Raw genomic sequence first — 24,987 nt, forward strand, 5'->3', positions numbered from 1 at the left:
TGTGTTATAAAGTCAGAGTTGTGAGATATAAACACAATTGTGTGTTATAAAGTCACAATTGCGAGAAATAAACACAATTGTGTGTTATAAAGTCAGAATTGTGAGAAATAAACACAATTGTGTGTTATAAAGTCAGAATTGTGAGAAATAAACACAATTGTGTGTTATAAAGTCAGAATTGCGAGAAATAAACACAATTGCATGTTATAAAGTCACAATTGCGAGAAATAAACACAATTGTGAGATATAAAGCCAGAACTATGAGATATAAAGTCACAATTGTGTTATAAAGACAGAATTGCGAGAAATAAACACAATTGTGTGTTATAAAGTCAGAATTGCGAGAAATAAACACAATTGTGTGTTATAAAGTCAGAATTGTGAGAAATAAACACAATTGTGTGTTATAAAGTCAGAATTGCGAGAAATAAACACAATTGCGTGTTATAAAGTCAGAATTGTGAGAAATAAACACAATTGTGTGTTATAAAGTCAGAGTTGTGAGATATAAACACAATTGTGTGTTATAAAGTCACAATTGCGAGAAATAAACACAATTGTGTGTTATAAAGTCAGAATTGTGAGAAATAAACACAATTGTGTGTTATAAAGTCAGAATTGTGAGAAATAAACACAATTGTGTGTTATAAAGTCAGAATTGCGAGAAATAAACACAATTGTGAGATATAAAGCCATAATTGCGTGATATAAAGTCGCAATTGTGTTATAAAGACAGAATTGCGCGAAATAAACACAATTGCGTGTTATAAAGCCATAATTGCGTGATATAAAGTCGCAATTGTGTTATAAAGACAGAATTGCGCGAAATAAACACAATTGCGTGTTATAAAGCCATAATTGCGTGATATAAAGTCGCAATTGTGTTATAAAGTCAGAATTGCGAGAAATAAACACAATTGCGTGTTATAAAGTCCAATTCTAAGGGAAGACTGACCTTTTTGAGTTTATATCTCACAATTCTCACTTTATAACACAATTGTGCATTTATAATTCATATCACGCAATTCTGATAAAAAGTCGAGCTTCACTCAGTAACATTCGTCAGATTTGATTTATATGCTGTTTAACGTCTGATGATCGCGTTATTTTTCATGTGCTTCTATCGCTTGTTTCTGCTTCTTCTTTGCCTGTGTTTTGATCCGGATTTGTCCCGTCAATGGCAGGGAAAGAGTTAACTAACTGAAATAAAATAAAATATTGAGATGCATAGATGCATTTTTAGACCAATCAAACTTTTTAGGGGCCAAATGATGACTTGTTTGTTTGCTTATTTATTTATGATTGACTAAATTATGCATAAAAATAATCGATTTTAAAAACGTAAACTTGTATTTTATTTCAGCTAGTTGCCAAAGCAAACATTTCTCATTTTCTTTTAGTTTAACTTGACGTGCTAATATCTATGTATCATCTTTTTACTCTTTTAATTAATTTTATAACTGTATCATATATATCTTTTAATTTCATATATAGGCTAACTGTTATGTTACTGTTAACATATATAGGCTTATAAACATATATAGACACACATATATATAGACATTATGCATATACATATGTGTGTCTATATACATATATATAGTATGTCTATATATATATATACACACACACACACACATATGTCTATATAAACTTTTATGTTAGATGCCATTAATCGTGATTAATCGATTTGACAGCACTAATTAAATCTAATTCAAAATATGAATTAAAAACTACAATAAGTATCTCAATGATACTAAAATAACATTTTGATTGTGACACACATCTGAGTGTAACAGATTATCGAAAAAGAAAAAATGTAGGGTGCGGGTGCTTGATTCTGTGCATCGGTTGCTGATTGGATGCTGAGATGTGGGCGTGGCACTAAAACGTGTATGCAAATGATGGGCGGGGCTTAATCCAACCAATGCTGCGTCTGAAAGCACTACATTTGAATTCGAACTTACTTCGCGACCGCTAAACGTACGCTCTAGCTCTATATAGTATGAGTATGTATGTGTCGCTTCACTGTCATTCATAAATCCTCTCCCGTGGCCTCATGGGATAGTAATGTTGAATTCTCAAACACACACACGTCCTGAACGCACCGACACAGTTGTGTCCGTCGAGCGCCAGCACGAATCCCGCCGGACAGGAGCAGGTGAAAGATCCCGGTGTGTTTTTACACTCGGCTCCGCTTCCACACGCCTGCAGACCCGTCACTGCAGCTAACACACACTCGTCTACATCTGCAACACACACACACACACACTTGTGAACACCAGCTGAACACAGCTAGCATGAATGTCTGCTTTAACGCACGCTAGTTAGTTAGTCGGTGGACATTTTGCTTGTTTGTGATTATATTGCACTTAACCTTCGCATCCCTGCGCACTCATCAGGTAACCACGGAAACAGCTGCACAGGAAGGACCCGGGTGTGTTTGTGCAGTTGGCATGGTAACCGCAAGGCCCAGGGTCGCCCTGGAGACACTCATCAACATCTGAAAGATTATAATTTACTGCTTATGAATTAATATTCATATTTTTTATTACACTTTCAGTGACGTTATATTGCTGATGATCTCGGACTTTATCGGCAGGTTTGTGTGAGGGTCAAATGTTGTTGCTAATATAGTAGAGATAGAGACAGAAACATGTAAGTGTGTGTGAGAGAGAGTGAATGAGTAAGTGAGTGACTGTGTTTGTGTGTGTGTGAGAGAGAGTGAGTGTCTGTGTGAGTGTGTGTGTGTGTGTGTGTGTGTGTGTGTGTGTGTGTGTGAGAGCGTGTGAGTGTGATTGTGTGTGTGTATGTGTGTGTGAGTGAGCGTGTGTGTAAGTGTGATTGTGTGTGTGTGTGTGTGAGCGTGTGTGTGTGAGTGAGTGTGTGTGAGCGTGTGTGTGTGAGTGTCTGTGTGTGTGAGTGTGATTGTGTGTCAGTGTGAGTGTGTGTGTGTGTGTGTGTGTGTGTGAGTGAGCGTGATTGTGTGTGTGTGTGTGTGTGTGTGTGTGAGTGTCTGTGAGTGTGTGTGCAAGTGTCTGTGAGTGTGTGTGTGTAAGTGAGTGAGTGTGCGTGTGTGTGTGTGTGTGTTCTGACCTGGTAACGAAGGTTTGTGTGATGTATCGCTAAAGTTGCCAGTGGTGACTGTTACTTCATTCTAAACACAAACACACAAAAAATGTCATGTTATTTTTAAAAAAGTATACTGATATTTCATAACATTAAGAGAATAAAGCCTGTCACATCTCCCCCATTATCCAAGCTGTAATGTAGGGAAAATAATAATATATTATGCAAATTGTAAAGTACATTATAAGTAACAGTGGCATTGTTGTGCTGAACTTCATTTAAATAAATAAAAAAACTGGTCATTTGTGTTTTAATCTGATTGTTACTGTAATAACAGAGAGTTTGGGATGTAAATGGTCTTAATTGTCATGAAAACAATGAAACAGTATATAGGTCATTATAATGTATCATTTGGAAGGTAAATAATGTTAAAACAATATTATAAAGCATATAGAAGAGATCAAACCTGGTGTGTGGAGTCCTGTGTGTGTGTGTGTGTGTATCTGAGAGATCAAACCTGGTGTGTGGAGTCCTGTGTGTGTGTGTGTGTGTGTGTGTGTGTATCTGAGAGATCAAACCTGGTGTGTGGAGTCCTGTGTGTGTGTGTATCTGAGAGATCAAACCTGGTGTGTGGAGTCGTGTGTGTGTGTGTGTGCCCTTGTTTATATTACATTGTGGGGACCAAATGTCCCCATAAGAATAGTAAAACCTGAGATCACCTACATTGTGGGGACCAGCCAGCAGTCCCCACTTTTCAAAAGGCTTATAAATCTCACAGGATGAGTTGTTTTGAGAAAGTAAAAATGCAGAATGTTTCCTGTGATGGGTAGGTTTAGGGGTAGGGTTAGTGTGTGTGTGTGTGCGTGTGTGTGTGTGTGTGTGTGTGTGTGTGTGTGTGTGTGTGTGTGTGTGTGTGTGTGTGAGTGATGGGTAGGTTTAGGGGTAGGGTTAGTGTAAGGGGACAAAACATACAGTTTGTACGGTATAAAAACCATTACGTCTATGGAGAGTCCCCACAAAGATAGTGAACCAGACATGTGTGTGTGTGTGTGTGTGTGTGTGTGTGTGTGTGTGTGTGTGTGTGTGTGTGTGTGTGTGTGTGTGTGTGTATCTGAGAGATCAAACCTGGTGTGTGGAGTCCTGTGTGTGTGTGTATCTGAGGACTTCATTCTCTTCTGGTTCAGCGCTGAGAGCTTCAGTCACCAACAACACGAGCAACACTGATAGAATCTGCCTGAAGAACATCATCCTGCACACACACACACACACACACACACACACACACGTCATTCATTCACACACTCTGACACTTACCAGATAAACCAATGAAACACAGCGTCTGTGGAGCCATAAAACACTTCAGAGAGAATGAGTTCAGACAAAGAGCTCCAGAAAACTGCAGTAGGTCGAGCCCAGACATGAACACACATACACACACACACATACACACACACACACACACAACCTCTACTATATCTGTGTCAAGCAAACCCTTTGTTTATGACTCTTAGGGAGTCATACAAACAATTTAGGACACAGAGTTGATAATCAAAAAAAAGGGCAAAAAGTATTTGATATATTTTACATATACAGTGTGTTATACACACATTTCTTGTTGCATTGCATTTCAAAGCTGCAGTAAATGCCTCACAGAGTCACAGTTGCACGAGTTCATGAAAGGATTTCAATGCATAAGGAAAACATAAGCATCTACAAACAATACAGCAAAACAGGCCACAGAAGAAAGATTCAGAACAATCTAGGTTAATCTAATTTATAAAAGATTTTTATATTACACACACCTGAAATAGCGGAGCTCTCGCGCTGCACAACAGCTCGATCCAGATGCTGGATTTCTGAACGACTCTTTGGCTGACTCGGGAATCACGACTCCTGAATCAATCCTGACAGACTCGCGTGCTTGTTCACACTTTACACAGCGGATTAAAACGTTTACATATTAATACTGTGAACACAACCATTTTAAACAACATTAACATTGGTATCTTAATGTACAAAAACACAACCCAAAATAATTTCTTAATGATCAAACCGAAAGATGCGTTCCTTTTATTGATTCGTTCATATGAATCGAGTAGACGTGAGTCACTCACTCCCGCTGCGAGAAACTGATTCCACATCCTGTAATTTGACTCTTTCCTGCCCATTGAAGGGCAGAATCAGTTAAATGGACATTTATATTGCATAATAACGATATTAAAGCATTGTATAATGTATCTTTATTGTCTCTTAATGTGTTCAGAAAATTATTTAAATAACTAAAAGTGACATGATACAGAACAATCTAAAAGTAAATTCTGCTCAGGAGTGTTTAAAATGTTCAATGATTCCTTTAAAGCTTCAGTCTCTAAACAGTGACGTCAGAATACATGATATTTGAGACTGTAAACTATCTATCTATCTATCTATCTATCTATCTATCTATCTATCTATCTATCTATCTATCTATCTATCTATCTATCTATCTATCTATATTTATCAATCTATCTATCTATCTATCCATCTATCTGTCATTTTATCTATCTGTCTATCATTCTATCTATCTGTCATTTTATCTATCTATCTATCTATCTATCTGTCATTCTATCTATCCATCCATCTATCTGTCATTTTATCTATCTGTCATTCTATCTATCTGTCAGTCATTCTATCTATCCATCTATCTGTCATTTTATCTATCTATCCGTCTATCTATCTATCTATCTATCTATCTATCTATCTATCTATCTATCTATCTATCTGTCATTCTATCTATCTATCTATCTATCCATCTATCTGTCATTTTATCTATCTATCCGTCTATCTATCTGTCAGTCATTCTATCTATCCATCTATCTGTCATTTTATCTATCTATTTGTCATTCTATCTATCTATCCATCTATCTGTCATTTTATCTATCTATCTGTCTATCTATCTATCTATCTATCTGTCATTTTATCTATCTATCTATCTGTCATTTTATCTATCTATCTATCTGTCATTTTATATATCTATCTATCATCTATCTGTCATTTTATCTATCTATCTATCTGTCATTCTATCTATCTGTCATTTTATCTATCTATCTCTCTATCTATCATTCTATCTATCATCTATCTATCTATCCATCTATCTGTCATTTTATCTATCTATCTATCTATCTATCTATCCATCTATCTGTCATTCTATCTATCTGTCAGTCATTCTATCTATCCATCTATCTGTCATTTTATCTATCTATCCGTCTATCTATCTATCTATCATTCTATCCATCTATCTGTCATTTTATCTATTTATCTGTCATTTTATCTATCTATCTCTCTATCTATCTGTCATTCTATCTATCTATCTATCTCTATATCTATCTGTCATTTTATCTATCTATCTATCTATCATCTATCTGTCATTTTATCTATCTATCTGTCATTCTATCTATCTATCTCTCTATCTATCTGTCATTCTATCTATCATCTATCTATCTATCCATCTATCTGTCATTTTATCTATCTATCTATCTATCTATCTATCTATCTATCTATCTATCTATCTATCTATCTATCTGTCATTCTATCCATCATCTATCTATCTATCCATCTATCTGTCATTTTATCTATCTATCTATCTATCATCTATCTATCTATCTGTCATTTTATCTATCCATCTATCTATCTATCTATCTATCCATCATCTATCTATCTATCTATCTATCCATCTATCTGTCATTTTATCTATCTATCTATCTATCTATCTATCTGTCTGTCTGTCTGTCTGTCTGTCTGTCTGTCTGTCTGTCTGTCTGTCTGTCTGTCTGTCTGTCTGTCTGTCTGTCTGTCTGTCTGTCTATCTATCTATCTATCTATCTATCTATCTATCTATTTATTTATTTATTTGTTTATTTGACAGGGACATTGCACAACAAATGTGTTGCACAGACCAGAAATAGCTACAAGCTAATTTTCATCTGTAGTCCCTGGACAGAGGCAAAGTGACAGCAGGTTAATACAGTGGCCAATGCGCATTCCCACGAATGAGTCCATTCACAATACAAAATACAGATAAAACACATACAAAAGGATCATCTCAACAACCATGCAATTGCAATACATGCAGTATTTACAACTATTTACAGTTCCCTTTTAAATTTACCTTCTTACATTTTTAACAATACCATAAATAACCAATTTTGTGCTAATGATCACAAATCTGACCGTCTTTCAACCACTTCTTCAGGTTAAGTTTAAACTGATGCAAGGTGCTAATCTCTCGCATAGTTAAAGGCAACGAGTTCCACATCCCTGCAGCTTTCACAGAGAAGCAATTCTGTCCAAAGGTAGAGGACCTAAAGTTGACATAACAGTCTCCTCTGGAGGAGGCTCGCGTTGTTCTAAGTCCTACCTCTTCAAACGATTTCACAAACATTCTCAGTGACTGTGGTGCCAAATCATGAAAAATTTTATACACTAAACTGACATTCGAAAACAAAATAAAGTTTTCAAAAGTTAACAATTTATATTTCTTCACAATATTACAGTAGTGGTATGAAACAGGTTTTTTATCTAAAATTTTGAGTGCCTGTTTGTACAAGCTTTGGAGCGGCTGTAACGAAGAGTTGGTTGATAGAGACCAACTTGTAATGCAATATGTAAAATGTGACAATATCATCGCATGCATGTAAAGCTTGGCTGCATCTGTGCTCATTTGCGGGCGAATATATCTAAACTGCGATAAATTAAATTTGACAGTTTTTATCAATTTTGAAACATGCTTTTTGAATGACAGTGTCCTGTCCAACACTACGCCTAAATACTTCACAGACTCTGCTTCGTGAATCCTTGTTCCTTTTACAATAATTTCCGGCGCAGAGTGAGAAGTATTCCTTTTTGAAAAAAATGTGCAGAGAGTTTTGCTATAATTTAGTGTCAAGCATGATTGCACCATCCAATCTGAAATTTTTTCCATCGCTCCCTGGAGCACAGTTGCTGCTTCGTGACTTGATTTTGCATAGACGTATATCACAGCGTCATCGGCGTACATTTGTACGTGAACTTCAGGACAAATAGCTGGAAGATCATTTATATAAACACTGAACAAGAGAGGGCCCAAAATGGAGCCTTGTGGCACCCCAACTGAGCAATCCAAATAAGAAGACATAGTACTCTTAATTCTTGTGCAGTGCTTCCTATTCTCTAAATATGATTTAAACCATTGTAATGTCTCGTCAGAAATATTGTGAGCGGACAATTTAGATAACAGGATGTTATGGTTTACCGTGTCGAATGCTCTTTTCAGATCTAAAAATATGGCACCCACCACCCCCCCTTTATCCAACATGACTTTGAGTTGTTCAACAAAATAACACAGTGCCGTTTCAGTCGAATGGTGTTTTCTGAAACCGAACTGAAGTGGATTCAGGGGGTGCTCTCCATAATTCAAATGATCCATCAGTTGCATGGCCACTGCTTTCTCGACTACCTTCGATATTACAGGTAGGATACTCACTGGTCTATAGTTGGCCAGCTCAGCTTTATCTCCTCCCTTATATAAAGGTGTAACCACTGCCTTTTTTAGACAATCGGGGAAGACCGCTTCTCTGATGGATCGATTGATTAGCTGAGTAGTAGGGCGACAGAGGGTAGCAGCATTCCTTCTAATCATACACGAATCCAAACCATAACCATCCTGTGACTTTGAAATTTTAAGTCCTTGTAAAATTTTAAGGACTTCTTGCTCCGAGACCTCACTTAAGTGAAACACTGGTTTAGTTGAATCTACATATCTAATTTCCCTTGTTCTGTTACCAAATACAACAACCAAATCATTAACAGAATCTTTAAAAAAACTGTTAAAAGCACTAGCTACCTTTGATTCTTCTTGCGTTAAAGCATTGTTTACTTTAATTTCATAACATTTTTGAGACGTTTTTTTCCGAGAAATAGTATTAATGTGCTTCCAGACTAAGTGATTGTTTCCTTTAGCATTTGTTATCAAATCAATAAAAAAGTTTGCTTTCGAGGTCCTTAGTTCTTTCACTACTTTATTCCGATAATCCTTAAATAGACGCATATCATTTTCAATATTCGATTTTAAAGCCTTTTTAAGCAGAAAATCTCTTCTCCTCATCAATTTCCAAATATCTACTGTCAACCAGGGTAAATGTGGTTTTCCTTGCTATAAGAACTAAATTATGATCTGACATACCTGTGAGAAAATTAAAAGATTTTATTATTCTGTCAGATTTATTTGAAAAGACCAGGTCGATTTGTGTTTTAGATGTTTTGGTTATCCTTGTCGGTCCTTTTATTAGCTGTTCAAAATTATAAAGACCTACTATTTCCTTTAACCTTTTCCTACTGTTTTTATCAATCCAATTTACATTGAAATCCCCTAGTACAATTACTTCTTTACCAAGAGTATTTAATTGTTTTAAAATCTCCTTAAATGATGTATAAAATTTAGCATCTGCAGAAGGTGGTCTATAAAAACCAGCTAAAATGAATGACATCTGAGGTGACACATTTATAGTTAAAGCAATACATTCAATCTCTGTATCAAATTTATCTTGCACATTTATCTGATGGCATTGTAAATGCTCTTTAACATATACAAGCAGTCCACCACCTCTTCCAGTAGGCCTATCCCTTCTAAATATGCTGTAGCCTGGAATGCAGTAGGCTGCCTGAGGAGATATCTTTGTTAACCAGGTCTCCGATAAACAAATAAAGTCCAAGTTCGAGTCAGTAAGCAGTTTTTCCACCTGGTCGGTTTTAGAGGAAATACTCCTAACATTTAAATGTCCCCCCAGCAGACCTCTAGGTTTCGATTTCGCGTCCCAGATAACTTTAGCGTGGTTGAGTGTATGAAAGAGTGTCAAGTCATACCTCCGTGCCTGTGGTTTTGAGTGAGGTAGATTACTTCTCTTTTGTCGTAGATTGATCCGTTCTGTGGCGTTCCTCCGCCGCGTGCTCCCCACAGCTCCACTTCGCTCTCCCTCAGCATCTCGGCTGTATCCCAGCTGATCCGACTCAAAGCCAGGCTGATCATTCATCGCTCCTTCGCACCGATTATCCTCGTGTAGTGCACTTTCCGTTGTACGCATATCCTGCCTAGTGCACCCAAAACACAAATCTCCATGTCCCGATTGGCTAGATAAATCCAGGTGAAAATGCTCGGAGACACTCGCAGCGTTGGATCCAGCCGGGTGGGCGCACACAGCGTCGCCGCGGCCCGTCATTTTGTCCGAATCGACGCTATTGGAGATAGGGCCTGGGCATTGATGAACGTCTCCCGATAATAGGAGACACAGGATAATGATCAGCGTTTCGCCTTGCGAACTGCGCTCAGGCTGTTTTTTGAGTCTTTTTTTGAATGAGGTCATGAGGCCAGGAAACACGAATGTAGTAGCCACAATGGTCTTTCCGAAGCCAAAATGCTTTCCCCCAAACTTGAGGGAAACATTTGCCTCCACCAGGTTACTATATCCATTTTGATTCAAGTGCCATACTCGTTCTCCAAACTTTGGAGCTGATAGTGTTAAAATAAACACATAAAGCAGAAATGCAACTAGCACACCAAACCCGCTGCACCTGCCTGCCGCCATCTTTTTTTCAGTGGTATCCAATGGGATACCTATCTATCTATCTATCTCCACAAATGAACTCAGGATCACAAACACATGAAAGTGCTCTTAATCGGCACAAATGTTGATTCTAATGCTCATCTGCACAATAAACATGTTTAATGAGATGTGGGGAAAATGAAAGACAGAGACCAAGACAAACACATTTCGAACTCATTTATTAACCGATATTCATCCAGCAGCAGAAGCATGTGAGTGTTTACATGTGTGTGAGTGTGTGTTAGATCTTGTTGAACGCCGCAACATCCACACTCTGAACCTGTAACACACAAAACACATCAAGCTTTACAAGACACTGGAACTGTGCGCTAACAGCTTCAGTCTGCATGAGAACCAATCGTCAACCTTCAGGTCTCTCTCTTCAATCAACACTGAAGTGAGTTAAACTGCAGATCATGGACTGGCCACTAGAGACCGGCTGCAGAAGAGACTCAGTCCCATAGAGCCCCATGTTAAAATGCCCAACTTTACAGCAGAATAAAACATGTTTACAGTCTGGTGCTAAAAGTGGTTTTGGTCTATATAGCTAATTTTGCCCTTCATGACGACTGTGAGGGGTGAATATTTTTATAACTCATCCGTTTAAATTATATGAAGCCTTAAAGTTGTGCATAATTAAGGGCGTGGCCACTTGAGTGACAGGTGGATTGCTGCTGATGTCACTACTACTATGTCACTTTTTGTTTATCCGGTGTGGTGAAGAGATGAGTCCCAGCTTAGGAACCAAGCAATCCGATTGGTTCAAAGCACATTTAATGGGTAATCGCTTTAGTGCCTGGTTACAAATCAGATATCACTTTGAACTACGTTATAACGACCATTAATGTCTTTTAACTTATACGTTTCATGTACTAGTATATAACCAAAGCTATAGATTGCAAAATTAAACATTTCTCGGTCTTAGTGTTTTTTTTAGTTAGCTTAGAGTATAGTAGCATTGAGATAAGGATTTTTTCACCATCTACGATATTTTTCGATAAAAAAACTTCGATAATAAATATGATACAAGCATAATTCTGTTGAAGAATTAATTATGACATGACATGCTACTTAAGTAGCTAAAAAAAATACTTATATTATGCCTAATGTTGCAAAACATACCTAAAAATGCAATTTCTTTCACTTAAAAAATAAATTTTATATATAAATAATCAGGTTTGTCATATATACGTAATTTATTGATAAATAATCAGGATAAAAATAAAAAATTAAAATTTGATTGATTACATTAAGAATCGCGAGAACAGCTTTAGATCAGGCATACTTCTGGGGTCCTAAGCTGGGACTCATCACTTCACCACACCGTGAGAGACACGCAGCCAAGATGGCGACGGCCGGCTCCGCCCACTTTGGGCTTCAGAAACGCTCTTCAGAAACATACGGGTGACGTCACGGACACTACGTCCATTGCTTCATACAGTCGATGATGGGAACGTTACTCACGTAGTCCTCAAACTTGGTGATCTCCTCCTCCAGGAAGTCTGTTCCCACCTTGTCGTCCTCCACCACACAGTTTATCTGCAGTTTCTTGATGCCGTATCCCACTGGAACCAGTTTGGACGCTCCCCACAGCAGCCCGTCCACCTGCACCGACCGCACACACTCCTCCAGCTTCTTCATGTCCGTCTCATCGTCCCACTGTGGACAAGAGGACGACAACATGAGAGTTATAGTATATAATGTTGTGTTTTTGTTATTTTTTTATTGTTGTGTCTGGTGTTTGTTTCTGTTCTCTTGGTAATGGTGATGTATGTAGCCTAACCAGGGACAGGGGTTGCAAATTAGCTTCAGCAAGAAACCCTATAAGCAACACATCTGTTCAAGTTATTGTAACCTGTTACAATGTGTCTCTTTTGCATTGTCCCTGACAAATAAACAAATACATAAAATAAAACATGAGAGTGAGACATACTTTGATGCTGGCTTGAGAAGAAAGTCTAAGTTTATGGTCATGCAGTCAATTGGACAAATGCATAGATTGTCATGTGTGTGATTATTATTATTAATATATTTTTCACCCAAACCAGTGGAAATTCCAATATTTCAGAATGAGCTCATCCCCAAAATGGCTTAATTATCATAGAGATGAAAGAAAGTCCAGTTATATTGTTTCTTCATTTGGGTTGATCACATCCTGAACAAATGGTCAATTGTAGAATGGGAATGGGTGCGGGACACAGAGAACCTTCTCAGACAACGGGGTGTCAACTTCATTAACACACAGACCACAGCTGTTGCAACAAGAGCAACTTCATTTACATCAAGAGTAAACTAACAGGATAAAAGGTTTGAGATTTGGGTGTTCTGGGTTCATTCTGACGCCGGTGAACCCAAGGTGCTTCGTGTACCTTGCCACTGCTATAATAAACTTCATTTTTGAGATCTTCGACGTCCACATCATTTTTTCTTACGATATATATATATATATACAGTACAGGCCAAAAGTTTGGAAACATTACTATTTTTAATGTTTTTGAAAGAAGTTTCTTCTGCTCATCAAGCCTGCGTTTATTTGATCAAAAATACAGAAAAAAATGTAATATTGTGATATATTATTACAATTTAAAATAATTGGTTTTCAATTCATTATACTTTAAATTATAATTTATTTCTGTGATGCAAAGCTGAATTTTCAGCATCATTACTCCAGTCTATCACATGATCCTTTAGAAATCATTCTAATATTATGAGTGTTGGACACAGTTCTGCTGCCTAATATATTTGATGAATAAAAGGTTTAAAAGAACTGCATTTATTCAAAATAAAAAAATATTTTCTAATAATATAAATCTTCTTTACTATCACTTTTTATCAATTTAACACATCCTTGCTGAATAAAAGTATTGATTTATTTCAAAAAAGAAAGAAAATAAATGACTGACCAGTAGTGTATATCGCTGTTACAGAAGATTTCTATTTTTAAAACATTTGCTTCTTTTTTTTACTTTTTATTCATCCAAGTATCCTAAAAAAGTATCACAGGTTATGAAAGAATATTAGGCAGCAGAAACTGTTTCCAACTCTGATAATGAATCCTCATATTAGAATGATTTCTAAAGGATCATGTGACAGACTGGAGTAATGATCCTGAAAATTCAGCTTTGCATCACAGAAATAAATGATAATTTAAAGTATAATAAATTGAAAACCAATTATTTTAAATTGTAATAATATATCACAATATTACTTTTTTTTTCTGTATTTTTGATCAAATAAATGCAGGTTTGATGAGCCTATTAAAAATAGTAATGTTTCCAAACTTTTGGCCTGTACTGTATATATTTTTATTTTTATTTTTATCCAACAAACTTTAGTAGTATACAATATAGTATTCAGTATACAAAACAAGGGATCCATTATAAAGCCCGGGACACACCAAGCTGACGGTCGGCCTCGGGCATTTCCTGTGCGTCGGCCGACTCAGTTTCTCAGTGTGTTTCGCACCGCCGGCTGAAATTGGTCCTCGTCGGCTTTTTTCCGGCTGATTCGACATGTTGAATCGGCGTCGGGCCGTCGGTGAGAGAGAGGACTCTGATTGGCTGAGTCCAGTGCACGAGAATAATAGCAAAACAGCGAGCAAAGAAGTCAAAACTGTAGATAGAAGACCGTTCTAATGTTACGCCATCTTCCCTGAGCGTTCCTTGGCGAATATTTAAACAACACGAGTGAAATATAGAAAGCGTTTAGCAGGATTGATATTCAAAACGGTAATATATTGATATTCACGCACTGCTTTGTTTATGGTGTGTGTTTCTGCAGTGTCAGGTTCCCTTTTTGAATGACGAATATAGAGGAATATATCTGCAGAAATAGACCGTTGTCTCATTTACACGCAAGCGCAGAACACACACGCTAGCTGACAGTCGACTTTCATCAGCGCTAGTTCGTCTGCGTCGGCTCGGTGTGTCCCGGGATAGGAATGATATCATTCCTGCAATGTGTTATTTGGATCCTATCGCGGTCCTGGTTACTAAAACACCCGCCGCTTCAGCTAAAAGACTGAACGCAGGACTTCATGTACTTGTGTGAACTGCAGGCGAATCACTTACAGGTTTGACGTCTAACAGGATGGATGATTTCGCGATGAGGACGGGCTTTTTGGCCTTTTTCGCGGCGTATTCTTGCAGCCGCTGCTCTTTCAGTCTCTCGGCCTCCTCGTCCACCTCTTCATCGCTGCCGAACAGGTCGATGTCATCCTCCTCTTCCTCCTCCTCCTCTTTCACCGGAGCAGACGGGGCTTTCTGGGGACCGGTCCCGTTAACGGTCGGCACCGATGAACGCTTCTCCAGCGCAGACACCCGACTCTCCATCTTACCGAGAGCGGAACGCAGATCCTCCACCACTGACACACACAGGACGACAACAATCACATGCGTTTCTTAAAGGTGCAGTGTGTAATATTTAGGAGGATCTGTTAACAGGAATGCAATATCATATACATAACTGTGTTTTCAGTGGTGTATAAAGACCTTACTTAATGAACCGTTATGGTTTTATTATATTAGAATGAGGCATTTCTCTCTACACACACCGCGGGTCCGCTTACATCCTCATGTTTCTACAGGAGCCCTGAGCGGACAAACGCGTTTCGTCACTGTGTTGTTGTTCGTCCAGAGAAGCTATAGCTAAAGTCAGCGAATAAAACACTGACACAATGATGAACAAGTAACATTAATATTTGCAATAACAAATCGTTTTACTGAATAATTAAGTAAACGTAGTTTCTTAATTTATCTTTGTAAAGAAACTTCATTGTTGAACTGCTACTCTCTGCTGTCTCAGACGACGACATCACTTCCTGTCGGCCACCGTAACTTCTGTTGGGTGCAATTCACAATCTCACCACTAGATGCGACTAAAATGTAAACACGGCACCTTTAAAGGAAGTACAAGTGCTTGCAAAAGATTACTGTTAAAATTGAATGTAAAATGCTACTTATTATGACATCACCGTTGTTCAGTTTGCATGATGAATGTGCTGATGTTATTTGTTCACCTCAGGACGCCAGAGAAAATATTTTAATTTTTTTTTTATTTTATATGACGTTTGCTACAACTAAATGCATGTAATTAAGAGAGATAAAGACAGCAAAGAAGGCTAGATATAATGTATTCAAACAGGGGTGTTACTGTTGACTAAAACTATTAAAAAGCTGAAATAAAATTAAGTATTATTAGATAAAAAAAAAAAAAAAAAGTTGAAGCGCTAAAATTATTAACTATAAATAAATAAAACCTGAAATAAGAACAAATTAAACATGAATAGTAATATTTTAAAAACTAAAACTAATAAAAATGACAAAAGCATAGTAAAATTAGACTAAAATTAAGCTAAAATTTAAATATAACAATAAAAGCTAATGCAAAACATTAATAAACACTATAATATTTTATAAATAATAGTAAAATAACACTAGATGCAAATTGAAATAATGAAACCTAAAAAGTATTTTTTTTTTAAAAGAACCAAAACTAAGAAAATTAAAAAGCACAGTATTAAAGTAAGTATTTTGTATTAAATTACAACAAAACAAAAAAATATAAAAACATACAAATAAAAGCTAATGCCAAAAAGTGTATATAAACTATTAATAGTATATAAATAATACTAAAGTAACTGCATGCAAACTGAAATAAAATAAAAATAAAATTTAACCTAAATAGTAATATTTACAAAAAACAACAAAAACTAATGTCACATAAGGACAATTAAAAAATAGTAAAATTACAAAAAAATTAAAACATAAAAATAAAAGCTAATGCAAATATGAATAAAAACTATAATAAATATATATATAGTATATAAATAATACTAAAATAACTGCATGCAAACTGAAATAAAATTAAACCTAAATAGCAATATTTACACAAAAGAACGAAAATGACAAAAGGATATTGTAAAATTACTAAAAATTAAACTAATTTATGTTTACAAATAATTTTTTTTTTATTGTTTTATACTGAAACCGAAATTTACTGAATAGTTAATTTGAGGGTGCTGAATGTTTTTACAAAATGTCCATTTATCCCAAAAATGTAATTAATCCTTCCGAAATGCAAATCTATGAGAATCTCTTTAACAACAAGTGAACACACAAACCTGCGTGTAGACTCTGGTTCTCTAGTTCCAGGCTCTTCATGCGTGCGGCGAGCTCCCCGTAATCAGCAGCGCTGCCTCCGCCGCTCTAAACACACACACACACACACACACACGTCACATCACAGTTCCCATCAGCCCCTGCTCTGATACACCACTGTTCAGTGAGGTCTAGTTACAATTACACAAACACTACTAACAGAACACACAACTAGTCAACATGTAAACAACATGAATTGTGCTACATTTTGTCAGAACTTATTTTACAGTTAGCAAATTCAATTTGTTTATAATAATCTCAATCATGTTTCCAAACCCCTTTGATTTTGTTCATATTTAGAATAATTTAACAACACATTTGTATGTTCACGGTTCTCTGATGTCGGTTAATGGTCAACATGACATGCAATTAAATACATTTTTTATTTTATATATCTTTTTTTTATTGTTTTTGTTTTCAAATTATTTATTTTAATTTTACACATGAATTAATTAATTATTTGGACATTAATTAATTACTCAAGACTCTGAAAATATTTTTTTTCTTGTGCTCATTTAAAGATTATTTTAATTTAATCATATTTCTTGCATGACAGATTTTAAAATTCTGGTTAAAATGATGTTTCTCACTGAAAAAGAAGGAATAAAACAATAACAAATACAGTGTCTTACAGTTAATTTCAGAGCAAATACATACATACAGTACAGCCTGGAATAACACAAACCAGGGTTATTAAAGTTAACTAAAACCATCTCAACGATACTAAACACTAATACAAACCTCACAACAAAGATGCAAATGTACGAGTGTTTGCTCTCAGCAAAATCAGACCTTCCACAGCAAAATACACACGAAACATAACGATAAATCCACACAGGTCACATGCATAACAGTCTTCTGAAACTGCCTAAACAACACGCATGCGAGCATGCACACGCTTCGACTTTGACGTGAGCTGCTTTGGTGTGTGTTTCTGGCCGACGGCTTTCACACACACACACACACACACACACACACACACACACACTTACAGGAGAGGAGCGGTGGGAGGGGTTTGATATTTTAGGGGCGGAGCCTCTACTCGGCTGCAAGGTTGTCTTCAGCTACAGGAGAGATCATTTATAAGGGAAGTCAACAGATGATTCAAAATTTTTATTTTGTGCCGAAAATCCAGCTTTTAATGTAGTTTATGTGTCTATGTGGTGTTTTTAATGTGCTTTAAGACAAACCATGTGTAAGTTCATAAGTCGACACCATTGCTGAGTATTTCCTCCTTAAAACTGCAGTGAACCAAAGACAGTCTCAAAAACACGCTTTGAAATCGCTGGTGTTTCTGACGTCACAAACTACCTTGTAACCAATCAGATCAACGTGTGATCGTCAACCAGTGGATCTCTGAGCTGAGTGAGTGAGTGGAGGCGGGGCTCATTTGCATATTCATAGAACCACGCATACTAAATGAGGCGAGGGTGTCGAGTTACAGTCAAGATATTTTAAGGCATGAAGATTTTTTTTCAAGGAAAAATATGTCATTTTGGTGAGTAAAGATGAGTTTTAAAGGATGAAATGATTGACTACAGGGGGACTTTAAGAGAGAAGATCTGGGGCTTCGTTCTCAAACCTAGTGAGCCGCCTACATAGACAGCATATCAGAGACATGCAGAGAAAAGCTCAGAAAATGATGACGTAGACGTGTACTCTCCAGCCACTCAGAATCAACGTATAAAACTCACTTTTCATGACGTTGGTTCAACTGTGCTTTTTAAACCGGAAGAACAAAATGGTTCAGAAAAAAAAGAATAATAACCACTTTTCCCTTAATAATAAAAAACATAATGAGTGATATTTTCATTGATGTACAATTTATACACGTTAAAATCTCAATGTTTTAGGGTTTCATGACCCTTTTTTCATGATGTCCCCCACAGTTTTATTCCAAAATAAAAGCTCAATGGTGTGTGTGTGTGTGTGTGTGTTATATATATATATATATATATGGAAAGTTATATACTTGAAAGTTTGTGAACCCCTTGCAGAAAATTATTCACATTTTCTGCAAAGGGTTCACAAACTTTCTTACTAATAACAATCACAATTATTATCAGTAGAAAAAAATTGCTATATATGAATTTTTTCCTGATAAAAATTGTGCAAATGTTGCAGCCCTAGAACAGAGCTCGTTTGTACCTCTCTAAGAGTAATCCCGGGATTTTTTTTCACTCAACTCACCCCAGCGAGAGATTTCTGGATGTTTTCTCGCGCTCTGGCGATGTCCTGAAGAATACTGTTAGCTCCTGTGTCCTGAGACGAGAGAGAGAAACCTCAGTGTGTGCTGGTATAGAGCAAGTGTTTCTGTAGCTTAAACAGTGAAGCTCAGTGCTAGTAAGGTAAGGTCATGGGTTCAGTTCCCTGGGAATGTGGGAATGAACAAATCTTTATATAAAAGCATCTGCTAAATGCATAAAATGAATTAAACGTACATTTGGAAATGCAATTTGGACTCATTGCCCACTATTTTTCAAAAGCATCATGTGGAATAGTAGTATAAGCACTCGTCCTGTGCAAGTTGATCATGTTAATTGTGACCCTGGACCATAAACCCAGTCATACGGGTAAAATTGAGATTTATAGATCATATGAAAGCTGAATAAATATGGTTTGTTAGGATAGGACAATATTTGGCTGAGATACAACTATTGAAAATCTGGAATCTGAGGGTGCAAAAAATCGAAACATTGAGAAAATCTCCTTTAAAGTTGTTCATTTATGTTCACGATGTTGATTCACTCACAAAAATAAATGTTTTATATATTTACGGAAGGAAATTTACTAAATATCCTCATGATTTTTGGCATAAAAGAAAAAGCGATAATTTTGACCCATGCAATGTATTGTTGGCTATTTCCACAAATATACCCGTGCGACATGTGACTGGTTTTGTGGTCCAGGGTCACATATGAAACGTCTCTGTATTGTATAACCTGTTTGTGTTGTGTAGGTCCGTTCATCTGCTCGTAAAACCGGCGTTCTGCTTCATCGTAACGCGGCTTATCGAACCAGATCCTCTCCTGCGCCAAACAGTCCGCTGCAGTCATCCTGCACAAACACACACAAGACCTGTGACAACCTCACTAAATACCACATGACATGAACATTGATTGAGCAATGTTGACATGAGATGAACATTTGATTTTCTATATATTTGGCCTTGATGAACAAGTATGTTTGAGATCAACTGTGGGACACACAGCAGGACTAGTTTTTATTTAAATATTTCAATCAGATTATATTATTTTTTACAATCAATGTAACAAGTTCATCCACCCCCAAAAATTAACAAGAATAATGAATATAATAAGAAATTATTAAATTATAAAGCGGTTTATTAAATAAATCCAAATGCAATATTTTCCTTTATCCTGAAATAACTCAAACTGAAATGAAACTTAATAAAAATTAAACAACTTACTAAAAGAATCAAATGAAAATGGAAAATAAAAACAAACCCCAAAACTAGTATATGGACATACTACTAATAATATTAAATGTTAATGCAATGCAACCATGCAAAAGTGACATCAACAGAACAAATGAAAGAAAACTAAATGAAGACAAAACTGAACTCAGACAAATGAACCTTCCAAGCCAACACAACGGACCAAACGCAACACGAATGAATGTGAGTGTGTAAAAGAAAGGAAAAAAAAGAGGAAAAATATGCCATGAAGATGATGGACAAAAGAAGTAGAAAAGGTTGAAAACATAATGCATGTAAATAAAAGGGGTGAGACTGATGTTACCTGAGAGTAAAACATCGCTTAAAAGGGATCGTCATGGATTACTGACCCGCATGTCGTTCCAAACCCGTATGACTGGCTTTCCTCCACACGAAAGATGATGATTTGTAGGACGTTCAAGACACAAAAGTAATGCGGGTTTGGAGCGGCATGAGGGAGTGAACTAACTCAAATGTGCGGGGAAAGTGTGTGCAATCTCTCTGGAGTATAGAGTCATACTTCTGCTTCCGGCTAGAATGGTTTGCAGATGTTTTGAGGGATTTCGCCGCGGCTCCTTCATAGAAACGAGTCTCCGCCTCCACATAGCGACCACGATCAAGCCACACCCTCTCGCTGTCGGGATGCAAGAAATAACACACCGCTGCTCCTTGATTGGCTCTTACGTCATCAGAATCCCGGCGATCGCAAACCACAGGCTTTTTTTGTGCAGCGACGTCGTTATTTCGCCGCTTTGAGCTCGATTCATCGCTACTGGTTTTCGGTGGCGAGTTGCGGCTGTACAGGTTCTGGTAGAAAGACGCCTCGGCTCTATCGAAAAGCGGTTTCTGAAGCCACACCCCCATTGGGGGTGGAGTCAGGCAAGGAAGGCCGTTGATTGGCTTTGAAGCAGGTGTGGGCGGAGTCGGGGTTTGTGATTGGTAGCCCTCGTCGTTGGGCGTTTGGATGTTGGGTTGCAGTTGGAGAGATCTTGGTTGATTGGGAATCCGGCCCACAAACTTGCTCTCGGCTTGGTCAAAGTTGGGTTTGTTGACCCACACGTCTTGAACGACGTGATGACAAGCCTCTTGGCCTCGATGGCGACAGGCCTCCGGCTTTCGTGACGAATCGGAAAAGCTCGCAGGAGAAGTCGTGCCATTTTGCTCCTGCAAGAGTCGTACGTAGTAAAGGCTCTCCGCTCTCTCGTACGCGCCGCGGTCGAACCAGACCGACGAACTCTCCGATCTCAAGCCCTCGAGAGCCGCGCTGGACAACCATCCCACGGCACCGTTCGGCTGGCGTTCGGAAGATCCCGACTTATTCAAAGAAGAATTTCGGCGGCTTCTGTTGCGCATTTTCTTGTGTCCGGGAATATAGAGGTGGAGGATTGATAGATAAATGAAAGAGAGGAAAAGGAGAGTGACAGGGAACTGGAGAATTAATTTACACAGCAATCGGTTAACGTTAAACATGAAGTGTGTAAATTGTGCGAATCTGTTTTTAGGCCTTGTTTACACCTGGTGTTAAGATGCGTTTTGGTCGATCGGATCACAAGTGGACGAGGGAGACACATTCCCGTTTACACCTGGTGTTTTGATCCACGTTCACTTTCAACCACTTCTGTCCTGATTTCTTCTGCCACTTCTGTCCTGAAGGGGAGCGTCTATGGGCGGGTAAATATATGGGCTTTTCCAGATCTTTCGATCTAATGGACAAAATAAGCTTGTGCAATTTACATATGAACACACTGAAAATGACAGAAAAACACACGGAGAGCATCAGCTTTAGTTTCTGCTGACAGCCTCAAGACCAGCCGAACACTGAGAGTGTGTGTTAGAAATCAGGAATGGAGAGAGAACTTTGTGTTTGGTGCGTTTTTCATCTTCAAACCAAAGTCGGGTCTTCAGCCGACAAAGTTTAAATCCCGTCTGGCTAGAGCTCTTCCCGTAATGTTTACTCAGTAGGAGGGGAGTTGTTGGTCTCTTTGAAGGGCTGTTTGAATGCATTCGGCCACATGAGCGTTTACACTACGAAAGCAATCCGGTGTAGACCCCATTTACGCCTGTATTTAACATCGTTCACTTGTGATCCGATCGACCAAAACGCATCTTAATACCAGGCGTAAACAAGGCCTTAGTTTGAGAGCAAATTAGCAAACATAAACTATGTTTGTTTAGGGTCATGCAACAGAAGTAGTAGTAATACTGATCCAATGGTAACTATTACTAACAGACAACAAAAACTGAATTAGAAAAAAGTCAAGTGTTTGTGAAACCTGTTTGGATACAATCATTTTTTTTTTTTTACTATTTCATTTGGTGCAGCAAAAATTACACACTTAAGTTTTAAAGACAGAACAAGCCACACACACATTACACAGAAACAATTATGGTTGCATTAGATTTAAACACTGAGCTTTACACACAATGAAGTCAAGCAGAATATGAATAAAAAAAGAAGGAACTGAAAGAAAGGACAATCGAATTTAAAATGGACAAAACACCCACTCAAATCCATCATGGGACAAATAATATGAGCCAAATCCCACATCCAGCATGCTGATGGGAGACAGTTCGTCCAGACTCACCTTCAGCAAACGGGAAAAGTGACCAAACAAAACAGTACGTAGCTGAACTCGTTCTTCTCATCCAGACAGAGGCGAGCAATAAACCATAAAGTGCAAATAAGAAAAGTATATGGATACTGAATCTCACATGAGGACTTCAATCCTACAGTCCTACAGGAAATCATGGTACTGTGATGGAGGTACTGAATGATTACCATAGTATATGTCTAAAAATATGGTATTGTCATGGTACAGTGTGAATAAGAGCATTTTTCTTGTACTACGTTCTTTGTTAGTATCGAATGACTGGACTGACATACACTACAGTGGCTCAACCTTAAGTTCATCAAGCGACGAGAATACTTTTTGTGCGCAAAAAAACAACAACAAAAATAACGACTTTATTAAACTCTTCATTTTCTTCTGTGTTTCTCTGAGTGAGTTCACAGCGCAGCGCTTCTGGGTTGTACATCAGAACTGAGGCTCACTATTGGCCAGCATCACATGCATCACATGACTAGCGTCAGCCAATAGTGAGCCTCCGTTCTGACGTATAACCCAGAAGCGCTGCGCTGTTACACTACGTGAACTCACTCAGAGAAACACAGAAGAAAATGAAGAGTTGAATAAAGTCGTTATTTTTGTTGTTGTTTTTTTGCGCACAAAAAGTATTCTCGTCGCTTGATGAACTTAAGGTTGAGCCACTGTAGTCACTGGACTATTTTAAACATTGTCTTTACTAACTTTTCTGGGCCGGCAAGTTTCAATCCCAGAGAAGCCTATGGAGGAGTGAGACAGCTCTCAGATTTAATCAGAAATATCTTAATTTGTGTTCTGAAGATGAACGAAAGTCTTTGAACAACATGAGGGAGAGTAATTACTAACAACTTTCATTTTTGGGTGAACTAACCCTTTAAGAGTCTATGATTGGTTAATTATTTCTATGATTATTATGTTTCTATCATGTTATATGTTTGGCAACAGTTCTTCTAAGCCTAAATGATGGAGTGTATAGCTTTCATTTCTTAAACAACCATGTGGGAAGACGCATCATGGTCATATTTCAGGATGATAATATCAAGATTCATCAGGCTCAGATTGTGAAGGAATAGTTGGGAGGGAGCATCTAAAAAATAAGTACTAGTATCAGTATAAATTATAACAATATAAATTTTACATTAGAGGACAGTTTATTTTATGGTGACTGTCAAGATCTTAACCTGATTTTAGGGGTTAATGGACTAATGTGGATTTTCTCATTAAAGCCTAATCACTCATTCCGGTGGTTCAAAAAGACAAAGGTGATATCAAGAGATCATAAAATCAGTAAATCTGTAGAAATCTCTGGTTTACCAAAAGATCATCAGCTTAAACATGAGATGCGTCATTATTCAAGATAATCTGTCTGGACTTCCTGCACATGGAGGTGTCAGGCCCATGAACACCAAAACACTAGATATTTATAGAGGATTAAACGGATTTTCTATATGACAGTGACTGAAACATCAACACGAGCATCAGGTAACGTTAACGATCATATTGATTATTCTTTTATGAATAAATAAACAGATGAATGACGTCTAACCGGCTTTTGAACACCCCGTACATTTACAGCACAGCATTATTCAATCACTTAAACAAAGAAACGCAATAAAAGAACACAAACACCGTCATTTTTCAAACATATACTCACTTTAAACGCTTTAGTTAGTGTTGTATGAATGAATCGCTGCTGCTCGCCGCGCGCTCACGGAACAGAAGGAGCGAGCGAGACCCGAGCGAACCATTCGTGCTCACGAGCGGGGGAGATCATTACCACAAAACACCCACAAAACTGATAAACATTACACTAGTTAAGCTTAAGTGTATTTTTAATCAATAGTTAACAGTTTTATATATGTATACATATAGACATAACACACAATAGTGCGGTAGAAGGCTTTAAAAAATAAATTTCGTCATGATATTTTACCACATGGTACATTCCTCGCTGTTTCCCAGCGCGACTGCGTACATGACGCCATCAAATGATGGGAAAGGCCCATTTCTGAGGAAATACTGTATCTGCTCCTTTTGTGGAAACAAGAGTGAAAGAACTGGGACATTATTGTTTTAATTCAAAT

At 37.4% G+C, this 24,987-nt stretch overlaps 2 protein-coding genes across 5 annotated transcripts in view; both read right to left on the reverse strand.

Annotated features, from left to right (window-relative positions):
* LOC311304914 (uncharacterized protein) overlaps nucleotides 1-4,933 on the reverse strand; it is a 23,549-nt gene extending 18,616 nt beyond the window's left edge. The window contains exons 1-5 of the mRNA XM_084432272.1: nucleotides 4,872-4,933; nucleotides 4,195-4,318; nucleotides 3,097-3,157; nucleotides 2,378-2,503; nucleotides 2,109-2,249 (exon numbers count right to left, since the gene is read on the reverse strand). Of these exons, the coding sequence (XP_084288398.1) occupies nucleotides 2,109-2,249; nucleotides 2,378-2,503; nucleotides 3,097-3,157; nucleotides 4,195-4,317 (451 nt within the window). The 5' untranslated portion in view covers nucleotide 4,318; nucleotides 4,872-4,933. The remainder of the gene's footprint in view (nucleotides 1-2,108; nucleotides 2,250-2,377; nucleotides 2,504-3,096; nucleotides 3,158-4,194; nucleotides 4,319-4,871) is intronic.
* A 5,914-nt stretch (nucleotides 4,934-10,847) lies between these two features.
* Nucleotides 10,848-24,874, reverse strand: eef1db (eukaryotic translation elongation factor 1 delta b (guanine nucleotide exchange protein)). 4 transcript variants are annotated; one of them, XM_084431657.1, is made up of 9 exons: nucleotides 24,558-24,659; nucleotides 22,886-22,938; nucleotides 20,821-21,656; nucleotides 19,786-19,900; nucleotides 19,034-19,105; nucleotides 16,807-16,891; nucleotides 14,756-15,048; nucleotides 12,150-12,344; nucleotides 10,848-10,965 (listed from the first exon to the last, which is right to left on the reverse strand). In XM_084431657.1, the coding sequence occupies exons 3-9, from the start codon at nucleotides 21,651-21,653 to the stop codon at nucleotides 10,927-10,929; spliced, it is 1,632 nt and encodes a 543-aa protein (XP_084287783.1). In that variant the 5' UTR covers nucleotides 21,654-21,656; nucleotides 22,886-22,938; nucleotides 24,558-24,659; the 3' UTR covers nucleotides 10,848-10,926. The 4 variants fall into 4 exon arrangements, with proteins under 4 accessions (XP_084287783.1, XP_084287785.1, XP_084287786.1 ...); XM_084431659.1 differs by lacking the exon at nucleotides 20,821-21,656 and having other exon boundaries at nucleotides 24,558-24,621; XM_084431660.1 differs by lacking the exons at nucleotides 22,886-22,938; nucleotides 24,558-24,659 and adding an exon at nucleotides 17,836-17,907 and having other exon boundaries at nucleotides 20,821-21,648.
* Between the last annotated feature and the right edge of the window lie 113 nt (nucleotides 24,875-24,987).

Source organism: Rutilus rutilus (genome assembly GCF_951802725.1).
Source record: "Rutilus rutilus genome assembly, chromosome: 15".
Taxonomy (NCBI): Eukaryota; Metazoa; Chordata; class Actinopteri; order Cypriniformes; family Leuciscidae; genus Rutilus; species Rutilus rutilus.